We start from the raw sequence: 12752 nt of genomic DNA, 5'->3' as shown, positions 1-12752 counted from the left end.
TCCGGTGGGGATTCTGGCCGCCTTCAAGCAGCTAGGTACGATGGTCGAGATTGACTCCAACTGCCTCGTGGAGGACGACTACTCGTCTATGCATGTAGTTGTTGAGCGCGCTCGCCCGGACAGGGTCCTAGGTGACCTTTGGGTCACCAATATCGGTGGCCTCAGCGCCACATTCCAGATCGAGGTGTTGCACACCTGGCGCCGCGAGGACCAGCTCGACGAGAACGACCGCTTGCATCCCTTCTTCCCCAGCAATAGGGGCAATGGCGGCGGCGTGGTGTTCACTCCCCCGAGTGGTCACCCTACCAACGGTCCTCCTGGCTCTACGGGCAACCCTCTTCCACGCTTTGGTCCAGAAAGGTACCCTACCCGGGACCTTCCCTGCCCCTTCAGCGGGCTTGCTCTATTCACCTTCCGCTGTGGTGTCATCCGGGCCTTCCCATTCGCGCCTCTGCCCCGCCTCTCGATCATCCTCCCCTCTAGGCTGCTGGGGACCGATACTTCGATGACCTCTCCGCCGCTTTGGTCCGTCCTGGTCCTTGCTCTGCCTTGGTACGATAACGACGCCACGCCACCTGCGCCGCCACCGTCTCCGGTGGCTTTGCCTCATCACCCACCGCCGTGCCGCGGGCACCGCTCCGTTGGGCGGCCTCCTCAACGGGCCAGCTCCAGGCTAGCTACGAAGTGTGGCAGAACCGCTCGAAACAACGCACTTACAGAGGCGCTCATCTTTTACTAGACACTAAGCACTCCGAAAGTAAGCTGCATCGGACGGTTCCATCGAGCACACCCCACGGGAGGACTCGAAACAATCCACGTTTACCTCCCGAATCCAATAATAAGAACGAGTTTACCACTACGTCAGATATGATTTTTAGGGATGGCTAATGTACATTTGTAGGGACGGTTCGGCTAGCCGCCCCTACCATACCGTCTCTACAAATCATGCATTTGTAGGGGCGGTTCCCAGACCGCCCCTATAAATCGATTTATAGAGGCGGCTGGTGTTATCAGCCGCTCCTATAAATCGATTTATAGGGGTGGCTGATAACACTAGCCACCTCTATAAATCGATTTGTAGGGGTGACAACCATACCAACCGTCCCTATAGTGTATTTTTTTGCCAAAAAAATTCAAATTACCAACACGTGCTCCCCCAAATCATCCTGTGACGAGTAAAATACATAATCAAGTATCCTGGCAAACTTGACTGTAATATTGTGGCCCAAATAAAATTGTTTAGCCAAAAGTTTCTAAACATCTTCTATAGTACAAGAATCACAATAATAACAAATAGACTCATATTATGACAACAAAACATATATCTATATCACAAAAAGACCAAGCAAACATGGTGCATTGAGCTGTGTAGATGGCAGCAACTGCTAGCATAGACGGGCAGAACTAGAGCATCTCATATTCGACAAGACTCAGCTCGATAATGAAGAAAGACAGGAGTTCGAGCTGTCCAGTAGTATAAAGATTTTGTCAGGGTTTATGTACTTGTACAGCAAACCTGTAGCTTACATGATTTATTGATCACAAAAACAGGAGTATGTATTAGTATCTTACCTTCTTCTCAGATTGTGCTGCCTTTAGAAACCTTCTCATGAAATAGTATGGAGTCGGCACCGACATATTGAAATTAAGTGTGTTCACTATCCTCCTCTCCTGCAGAGATTTCAATGTTAGTTATCTTTTTTTTTGCACTAAAAATCAACATGCAACACATTTTTTACCATTTCAAGAATATCAGCCCTTGTGTAGGCGCGATCACAGATTAAGATCAGATCCTCGACCACCAGTACGCTCACTTCTTTATACTTGCACGCGAGCAACATAGCAGTTACACCAACTAACTGAAGCTTCTTCCGCACCACAGTTTCACGTGCCAAGAATCTATCTATGACGTGCCAAGAACACAATATGTAGTCTACTCAGTAGCAAAGGCATGCAATGGTTTATTGGTATGTTTTCCGCTAAAGAAGATGTAAGCTGCCATGAAACTGATCATGTCACATATAACATGATCCCACGAAATAGTAAAATCTTATATATATGGATGAAATAGTATGAACCAAGTGCCTAGGTATACGGCTGCAGGCAGGTGGAACATTTACTATCAGGGAAACTATTATGTGAGATTCGCTTAACCTAGAGTCTAGACCATAATAATGGTCAATAGATGCTATTTCACAATAAACTCCTCACGAGGTTAACCTTCTTTTCATCTTGTTACGGTTAACTAAACAAGCTCACAAACCATAATTGCACAGAAACTTGAAAATACTTACAGAAATGCTTGCTTAATGCATCTAAGCTAACTTGGAAGAAATTATACAAACAAGTAGAAGTCTTACCTTCCTCCAGGTCTGATGAACGAATCCCACTTAGTATTTAAGGTCAGAAAAACACAATGATAACCCATCTCTTCACTGTGTAAGTCAACTAGGAAAATAAAGTCTAGTCAGTAGGCACCATAATTTTTCCCGCCTCTGCCCATGCTTTCAAGGCACAATAATAACATGAATGATTAAGTACTAATATATTTATTAACTAAATACAAAATAATCCAATTATTAATTATTTTCTAGATAGTACAACTCATTCATGTACAGAACATATTTTGTAAAACAGAGAATGTAAATAAATAAATAGGAAAATAAGAATATCTTACCTTGTTTCTTCATTTTTTGAACTCTTATAGACCAAAGCTCCTGGAGTTTCTCGACCATTTGGGCAAGCTCCAGCTGGAAGTACCAGATTTCAAATTGCCAATTGGGAAAATTATCTTATTCAGGATAAAGAATATTATGATGATACTATTAACTCAAAAACGTCCACAGAATCATTAGTAGATTAAAGTGTAAAGAAATTCGAATGACTACTCAACTCTTCATGAACTGATTGCAAGATAGCTCTCTCTATAAAAACAAGAAAATAGGTGAATGATATCCCTGAAGATTGCTTGCACTAAGACAAGTATAGAGATCAGAGGGTTTCTAGAGTAATAAGAAAACTAGATAAAGGTCATAAGAATAAAAAAGGCACGGCTGATGAATGAACCTATTTCAGTGTTGAAAAAAAGCACGGCTGATGATAAAGGTACTGACAGGTCATACATCACAATTATCTTCTACTGTTAAGTTCACGTGACTGATGAATGAACCTATTTCAGTGTTGAAAATAAAATTCAGAGCTCAAGCAGCTATTATCAAATGTATCAAACTTTATTTTGGCATGACCAACAAATTGCACGGCCTGACAACCCTTGACAATGTCCCAAAAACAAAAGGCTGAAAATAATTCTGTCCATCAAATTAATCTAGTTTGCAACACCAAGCTAGCAACTTGTTAGGAAGTGATTAACCAGTATGGGGTGCAGGACCATTATCAAAAACAATATCGTTGGAAATTCAAGCGCCAATAACTGCTATAAAAAATTGAAGGCTATACCTTTCAGTTCAATGAGCTTGCCGAGTGCCTCTAGTCTTCTCCTGTCAAGATGTGGTTGCCTCTATCGCAGAGTTGAAATCTCCTCTCAAACAAACATGGGATTGAGATAGTTCCATGAGGTGCCAATGCAAAGTCAGCATCATTTAATAGGTAATTAACAATAGGTGATGGTGATTCAGATAATTAACAAACATGGGATTGAGATAGTTCCATAATGGTGCCAAAGCATGAATCAGAAAGCACAGAAAAGAAAATAATGAAACTTACACTAGTACATTGGTGCTTTCTCTTGGCGCCACCCTTTTTTCACTGGCGGTTCGGAAAGAGCAGGCGTCACTAGAAATAAAACTGTGGGTCCAGATAATGAACCGCCATTGTAAATTCATTTTTACTTGCTGTTTTCTTAAGTTTACCACCAGTAAAAATACATGATTTCTACTGGCGGTAGCCTTAAGAAAACAGCTAGCAAAAATGTATTTATAGTGGCAGTTTTCATAACCTAGCGTCACTACAAATAGACGTCGAATATTAAAAATTAAGTACTAAAATTTGAAACAACCTCAGATGGAGAAATGACCAAAATAAATGTTGTAGATATCGAAAAGTTATAGAACTTTATTGTTTACCACAATTTCATTTGAAACATTTGATGTTTCAAAATGCTATTTGAAATTCAATTTTTAAATGGTTGAAGAACTCTAATCTCACTTTTTAATCTCTGGCTAAAACTTGTAACTAGTCTTTCCCTTGTACTATCTTCAAATTACTTGATTTTTTCCTAAAATTTTATAAAATCATGCTCTATCAATTTATTATGTTCTTACATCTAATATTTTGGTCATCTTTTCTTGTAAACATTTCAAAATTTGAGTTTCAAAAATGACAACTTCAAACAGCATTTTGATACATCAAATGATTTCAGCCGAAGAAGCCATGAACATAAAAGTTGTAGAACTCATCAAGATCTACAACTTTTATTTTGGTTATTTCTTCTTCCGACAAAGTGATAGTAAACATTGTTCACAAATTCATAAATCTCTCACATAGTTTCATCTCACATAGTTTATGAAACTATGTGAGAGATTTATGAATTTGAGAATAATATAGACTATCACTTTATCGGATGAAGAAATGACCAAAATAAAAGTTGTAGACCTTGATGAGTTCTACAACTTTGTTATTGATGACTTTTGCAGCCGAAATCATTTGCTATTTCAAAATCTTGTTTGAAATTCTTATTTTTTGAAATTCAAAATTTGAATTGTTCAAACCAAGTCACATGAAAAGATGACCAAAATAAAAGTTGTAGATCTCGATGATTTCAAGAACTTTGTAGTTGACAATATTTTTATTTGAAATCATTTTATCACGAAAAACTACGTTTGAATTTCTCAAATTTAAAATTTAAATTTTTTTAAACGACCTCGGGTGGAGAAACAATCAAAACGAAAGTTGTAGAACTCAAAAAGTTATGCAACTTTATAGTTGACAACTTTTTTATTTAAAGTCATATTGTCAAGGAAAACTACATTTAAATTTCTCAAATTTAAAATTTAAATTTTTGAAATGACCTCGGATGGAGAAACAACCAAAATAAAAGTTGTAGATCTCGAAAAGTTGTGCAACTTTGTAGTTGACAACTTTTTAATTTGAATTCGTTTAGGGTCTCAAATAATCAATTTAAACTCGGTTGAGGATAATATATGGAGAAAGAAAATCCATTATACAAACAAGTGAGTGTGAGGTGCGTTGGTTAGAGGAGTATCAACCGAGTGGGAGGTCGCGGGTTCGAAACCTGCTAGCTGCGAAGTGCGCAAAAAATGCCGTGACTTGTGAATTCGACGGAGCGGGTGGGGGCCTCCTTGGATTAAATTTTTTTTTTGCTATTTTTTGAGCCTGATTTGTAATTTTTGAAAATCATTTGTAATGGCGGTTTTCTTAAGAAAACAGCCAGTGTAAATCATTTGTAGTGGCGGTTTTCTTAAGAAAACAGCCAGTGTAAATCATTTGTAGTAGCGGTTCTCTAGAAGACACCAGTAAAGTTCGCAATTTTCACTGGCCTTTGCCACTGGCGGTACTGACAGACGCCTGTAGAAATAGCTTTGGAACCATGAGCTCTGCTGTACTGGTTACAGTTAGCTGGGCATAACCATATAGCTGCACAAGGATGCATTTGCAGCAGACCATGGTGACCGTCGCTGCTGTGGACTGCCAAAACGAGCCTGTTCGTTTGATCGTTTATGTGGCTTATAAGCCGGCTGATGTTGTTTTGTTGTGAGAGAAAAACACTATATCATGGCTGATAAGCATGGCTGATACGATCAAGCGAACAGGGTGCTGGACAAGAGCATAAGCAGCAGAGCTACAAGGATGAGAATTACCAATAGAAGCCTGACTCCAATAGAGACCATAACTGTGGCCATAACTCTGGCCATTTTTATCCTAACTGCGTTCCTTCAAGTTAACAAAAAAACTGCATCCCATCAAGCATTTTGTGAATCCAGACGTACGTTAGCATCAGTACAACAAGAACAATCTTACACATAACGGGACTTTCAGATAGTGTAATAGTTTTTTACATGATTAACGTATAATATAATAGTAATACATATGACTACTCTGACATAAACATATGGAAGCGTATAATGTAAAGGAAAGTTAGGGTTAGGAATCTGGGAAAAAACTTGCTAACAGGAAGAGAATGCAGGGGAGAACCAGAGGGGAGCTGCTCACCAGGCGCTGGGGCCGCGGCCGTCTGGGACACCGGTCATCGGGGACGGGGCGGTCGAGCTGGGAGCCTAGGAGCGGGGGTGCCGGAGCTGGGGTGATGGGGCCGCCGGGCAGAGGACAAGGCGCCGGCTGCCGGGGTGGGGTCCAGGGACGGCAGTTGGGCTCCAGGGCAAGGGAGCCTCCATCGATCCGCCAGGGCTGTGAGCTCGTCAGTTGCCGCTATCGCTGGGGCAGGCGAGCGGCCACGCGGAGTCAGTAGTCGTGAGCGTGAAGCGTCGCGGGTTGCAGCGGCCTCTGGCTGGCAGGTGTGAAGAGTAGGACGTGCGCGGGGTGAGGATGAGATCCTCGTTGTCCCTCCCTCGATGGCGGCAGGGATGTCGTGGATCTCTGCTTCCTTTGTACCCCAAGTACGTGTTCCTGTGTACGTGATTGGAGGAGAGGAAGGTGTGATTGGAGGAGGAGATCAGCGCGCGCCAGGGAAGGGAGCGGGGAGGAGATCACGCGCATGTCGGGGGGAGCGTGATTGGAGGAGGAGATCGTGCGCGTGCCAGGGAAGCCATCGAGCTCGCGTGCGGAAGTGCCGGGCGGGGGCATGTGATGAACAAGTGTCATTTCTCTTTTTAATCTCTGGCTAAAACTTGTAATTAGCCTTTCTTCCTCATACTAACTCCAAATGGGGTGTTTTTTCCTAAAATTTTCGAAAATCATGCTCTAACCATTTGTTGTGTTCTTACTGCTATTAGTTTGTTCATATTTTTGTGTGACTTTGTTTGAACAATTTAAATTTTGAATTTCAAATAACTACAACTTCAAACCAGATTTTGAAACACTAAATTTTCTCAGCTGAAAAATTCATCAATATAAAAGTTGTATAACTCATCAAGATCTACAACTTTTATTTTGGTCAATTCTTCATTTGACAAAGTGTTAGCAAACATTGATCACAAATTCATGAATCTCACACAAAGTTTATGAAACTAGATAAGAGATATGTCAATTTGTGAACAATGTTGAGAAACACTTTGTCAAATGAAGAAATGATTAAAATAAAAGTTGTAGATCTTGATGAGTTCAAAAACTTTTATATTCATGACTTTTACATTTGAAATCATATACTATTCCAAAATGTTGTTTTAAGTTGTCAATTTTAAAAATTCAAATTTTGAATCTTTCAAAAAAAGTCACATGATAAGATGATCAAAATAAAAGTTGAAGATCTTGATGAGTTATACAACTTTGATGTTTACAACATTTTTATTTGAGGTCATTTAGTGTCCTAAAGTTGTATTCGAAGTTTTGAATTTCAAATTTCAAAATATGTTTTTAATTTTATGTAAAGAAGAAAATATGGAATTATATTAATATCAGCAAATTGTTAATATATATATTTATACATATATAGAATAATTATAAAATTATTATATAAATTTATATATAGAATACAGAATTATTAATTAAAAAATATGAAAATATTTTAGGGGCGGCTTCATCTCGAACCGCCCCTAAAAATCCATTTGTAGGGGCGGCTGGTGTTTTAAGCCACCCTACAAATGCTCTTCGGTATATAAGCAGGAGGGCGCGGGGGGCTTTGATTCGGCTAAGTCTTGCGCGCTCACTCTCTCTTTGACACCGACAGGCTACCAAAATTCGGCGCCGCCACAGCCACCGCCTCCATGCGCTACCTTTGCTGCCTCCGTGCCCTACCTCCCCCGGTCGCCTCCAACCCCCACGGGTCCGCCTTAGTGGCCTGCCCGTGCACCGGACACCATTCCCCGTGCACACGTGGCGGCTAGGGTTTTCGCCGCTGACCTCGACGACCACCGCCGCCCTATCTCCGACCTCGACCTCCCCTGCTACGGCCGTCATCCCCAACCACCAGTTATGGGCCTCGACCTCCCTATCTCCGACTTCGAGCTCTGACAGAGCGCGCACTATGGCCGTCGTCCGCAAGAACGAGATCTGGGCATTCCTCCGTCGCCGGCTCGTCTCCGACCTCGAGCTCCCCTAGTCCCCTATGGCTAGGGTTTTAGGACCCCAGCCCGTTGCACCACCGCCACCATCCCTTGTGGCTTTGGCGTCTGCGCCCCCTCCTCCGGTGGGACTGCCCCGGTGGCCGTGCATTTGGCGTCCGCGCGTGCTCTCCCCCGCCCCATGTGTTCGACGTCCACGCACGCTCCTTCGGCAGCCCTGGTGTCCGCGCATGCTCCCACAGCGAGGCTACTGTCGATGCGGGACCCACGGGATACACCGTAAGGAAGAGAGGAGATCTAGTTTGATTAGGATTCCTCCCATGTAATCTTAGTAGTAATATTACTCTGTAATCCTACTAGGACTCTACATTGTAAACCAACTAGGACTCTGGCCTCCTGACTATATAAAGGAGGGCAGGGCTCCTTAGATCGGGGTCGGAGAAGAGAGTTAGAGAGAACACTTTACAATCAATCCAACGCAAAGGCCAACGTCGACTGGACGTAGGGCTATTACTCGATCACGATCGAGGGCCCAAACCAGGATAAATCGACTGTCTCTTGCGTTTACCGTCGAGTTCTGCATACGCCGAAGCCCAAACAAACTGCCCCAGGTACCCCCATGGCAGGCTATCGGTGGTGAAACATCGACAGCTGGCACGCCAGGTAGGGGCTTTCGGTGAATTTGCATCCGAGAGCTCGAAGGACCTCGTCATCAAGATCAATCTACTCGGCACGGCATGGTTGCTGTTATGTGCTGACGATCACAACTCGCCGACTGGATGAAATTCCCCGTTATTACAAGACCGACTTGAGTACGTGCTGCCGTCCGAGGTCGTATACCATGGCCGACCGGAGAGAGGCAATTGACCCACCGGTGTCCACGATAGGATCAAGGCAACAGCATTGGGCCAGAGTCCTACCAGGAATCTGTTTTGATTATTATTCAAGCTATGCCATGTTCCTGCTATCCACGGAAGGCATCAAAGATATCATACCGAGGGAGCCAAATGTTTCCAGCCGCTGAGGTCAAATTAGTGGAATTCAATTACGTGCACTCCAAAAAAGCCACCACAAAAGTTGCTGCTTATCTAGACCTACGGGATCAAGGCCATGTGCTACACTGCCGCAACATGTTCCAGCTACTAAAGGCTGTTGTGCCGCTGTTAACCATGCAATGCTAGATCAAATTGCGAAAATTATGTGCGCCTGGTGGAAGAATTCTTTTACTTATACCAAAGAAGCTACCAGAAGTTCGCACCACGACAAGTCGGCAGCATCGACATCAGGCCGCAAACTACCTCGTCAACGACTACTTCAACTTTGCGAGGGCGCTCGGCGACTCGTCGACTACTCGTCTCGACTAGTTACTAGTCGAGGACGACTGCTTCAACTACTCTTCTCGACTACTTCGATGGGTGACTCACCGGCGACTACTTCGACTGCGTCGTGACGCTCGCCGACGACTACTCCAACTTCGCAAGGGCGCTCGGTGACCCGCCGATGACAACCTCAACTACTCGTCTCAACTAAAAAACTAGTCGAAGATGGACTACTTTGACTACACCACGCGACGCTCACCGACAACGACCTCGACTAGAAAACTAGCCGGGGCGGGCTTCACACCATCGGCAACTATTTGGAATCTACTCCGACTAGTCAGCCTCATCGACGACCGCCACGGCTTCATCGACAATCGTTCACGAATCAAGCTAAGTCATTTTTCTAATTAATTTTCTGGCTTGTCTCCCGCATGCAGGGCAACACGCCGACTACCTATTTGTGTACGTCTCTCGACGGCAATTACCTTCCAGAGCTACACTTCACCGAACACTCGCCGGAGGGCAGAAAACTCTTGTGCACAATCGCGCTCTCGCCGACTACTCACTTTTGTCTTCTCTTAGCCACTGATAATCTCCTTGAGTAGAACACGCCTTAATTCGTGAAAGCCTCAGGTGCACCTATTACGCCTAAGTGCCAGCACACATACACGAGACAAAGATCTCAGCTGTGCAAATGGCAGTGCCCGTACGCGTATACGAGACAAAGATCTCACACACGCAGTGGCTACAGCTAAATGGGGACTGAGAGCCTAAACGTAACAGGCTAACTACTCGGGAGAGATATGGCCGAAATAAGAGCATGACACAAAATGTTTATATTAATCACTGAATAAATTTCAGTAGTTTCAATATTCTACAAATATGCTACATAATGTATGCATCTTTTCTTTCAGAACAAGCTTCGGTGACGACGCTCTAGGACGCTAAGCGTACCTCCAAAGGCACAGAGTAGTTTCCAAACTCGGGGATAAGCACCAATTACTGCTCGGAATATCTCCAATGGCTCAACTAGCTTCCAAGCTCTGGGGGTAAGCGCCAATGAGTACTCGACGTGGTTCCTTTGGCTCACCTGGCACATAAGCTCGGGGGTTGGACGCCGCAAAACTACTCGGATGATGACTTGTGTGAAGATTCGAGACCCTTGAGTTGATTATTCAATCAATCCAAAGCTCGGGGGCTACACCCAGCTGGGTGTGCTTTTTCTTCAAAAAAAGCACACACCACTCGAAGATCTCAAGAAGCGCTACATGGTTTCACTCCAGAAAGCACTCGGGCGACGCTTGTTCCTGCTCGGCAAGACCTGGAGGAACAAGATAAGGTTTCTATAGTTCAACCATGAAGTGCTCGGGGGCTTATCGATGCGGGACCCATGGGATACACCGCAAGGAAGAGAGGAGATCTAGTTTGATTAGGATTCCTCCCATGTAATCCTAGTAGTAATATTACCCTATAATCCTACTAGGACTCTACATTGTAAACCGACTAGGACTCTGGCCTCCTGACTATATAAAGGAGGGTAGGACTCCTTAGATCGGGGTTGGAGAAGAGAGTTAGAGAGAACACTTTACAATCAATCCAACGCAAAGGCCAACGCCGACTGGACGTAGGGCTATTACTCGATCACGATTGAGGGTCCGAACCAGGATAAATCGACTGTCTCTTGTGTTTACCGTCGAGTTCTGCATACGCCGAAGCCTGAACAAACTGCCCCGGGTACCCTCGTGGCAGGCTATCGGTGGTGAAACATCGACAGCTACACCGGTTGCCGTGTCCTCCGGCGTCCGCGCCCCCTCCCCTAGCGTCCTTCTACAGGTATGCCCTAACCCCTTCCCCTCAACCCCTTTTCCTCCATTCCTGTTGCACCGAGTTCATGACGTGCTCAATTTCGTTGAAACTTGGATTTGTTGCTGAAATGGATTGTGAGACTTGAATATGCCATTCTCTAGCATTTCTATTTGAAATACCTTTTTGTGTTGTCATCATGGTATTAGTCTTGTGCTAAACAATGTTGTCATCATGGTATTAGTCTTGAGCTACTAAAACTGTGTTTATATGTGCTCACTGTTTTTGTATGTGCCCATTGTGTTTATATATGCTCACTCTAATTATATACGCCCACTGTTTTTAGATATGCCCACTGTCTTTATATATGCTCTTTGTTTTTATATATGCCCTCTTTCTTTATATATACTCACTATGTTTATATATATGTCACTGTTTTTAGATATGCCCAATGTTTTTATATATGCTCACTATGATTGTGTATGCCCACTATGTTTATATATGCTCACTGTTTTTATATATGCCCATTGTGTGTGTATATGCTCAATGTGTTTATATATGCTCTCTGTTTTTATATATGCCCACTGTGTTTATATATGCTCATAGTGATTATATATGCTCACTGTTTTTAGATATGCCTATTGTTTTATATATGATATCTGTGATTATATGTGCTCACTGTGATTATATATGCCCACTGTGTTTATATATGCTCCTTTTGATAGGAAGCAACTGCTTTATAGAGTCTCCTCTCCTACTTCTACTACTCCTCTCCTCTCCTCTACTACTACTTCCAGTTCTCCTACTCCTCTATGTTTGGTAGCAGCTGCTATTTCTTTTTGGGAACCAACAACTGCTTTTTTTTGGGCAAACTCACATCTCCTCTCCCCTCTTTGGCCTATGATGAAAATGTCCAACTCCAGAAATTATCTGGATTATGAGCTAATGATCATGAACTTGTGAGGAACTTTGCATCATTACCAGCTGACCCTACTGTCTTTTTCTATATGCTCACTATGATTATATATGCTCACTGTGTTTATGCTGCCTTTATGCTCCAAGTTCTTGATCAAATGATGTTTGACATGTTTCTGAGGCCTCTACCACTACTACTACTCTTAGTACTCATTTTGTGATATATGGCAGCAGTTACTGCCTGCATATATAAAAACAGTGAGCATATATAAACATAGTGAGCATATACATGCTTTTCTTGGCCACCTTTCTTATCATCTATGTTTGGAAAGCAGCAACTGCTTTTTTTGGCCACCTTTTCCTCTCCTCTATGTTTGGGAAGCAGCAACTATTTTTTTGCCAACTCTCCTCTCCTCTCTCTTTTGTCAATGATGAAATTGTCCAACTCCAGAAATTATCTGGAATATGAGCTGATGATCATGAACTTGTGAGGAACTTGACATCATTACCAGCTACCCCTACTATCTTTTTCTATATACTCACTGTGTTTATGATGCCT

General features: G+C 43.1%; 1 protein-coding gene across 1 annotated transcript; it reads right to left on the bottom strand.

Annotated features, from left to right (window-relative positions):
• Positions 1–1133: 1133 nt before the first annotated feature.
• LOC136543154 (cyclin-B2-2-like) lies at positions 1134–5643 on the bottom strand. The gene is made up of 6 exons (XM_066535690.1): positions 5539–5643; positions 2678–2750; positions 2361–2372; positions 1740–1903; positions 1573–1671; positions 1134–1166 (listed from the first exon to the last, which is right to left on the bottom strand). Exons 1-6 carry the CDS (start codon positions 5641–5643, stop codon positions 1134–1136), a joined length of 486 nt encoding a protein of 161 aa, XP_066391787.1.
• Positions 5644–12752: the final 7109 nt, after the last annotated feature.

Source organism: Miscanthus floridulus, chromosome 3 (assembly GCF_019320115.1).
Source record: "Miscanthus floridulus cultivar M001 chromosome 3, ASM1932011v1, whole genome shotgun sequence".
NCBI classification, from domain to species: Eukaryota; Viridiplantae; Streptophyta; class Magnoliopsida; order Poales; family Poaceae; genus Miscanthus; species Miscanthus floridulus.
The sequence above is the reverse complement of the archived record's forward strand: the minus strand, read 5'-3'. Positions and strand labels throughout refer to the sequence as shown.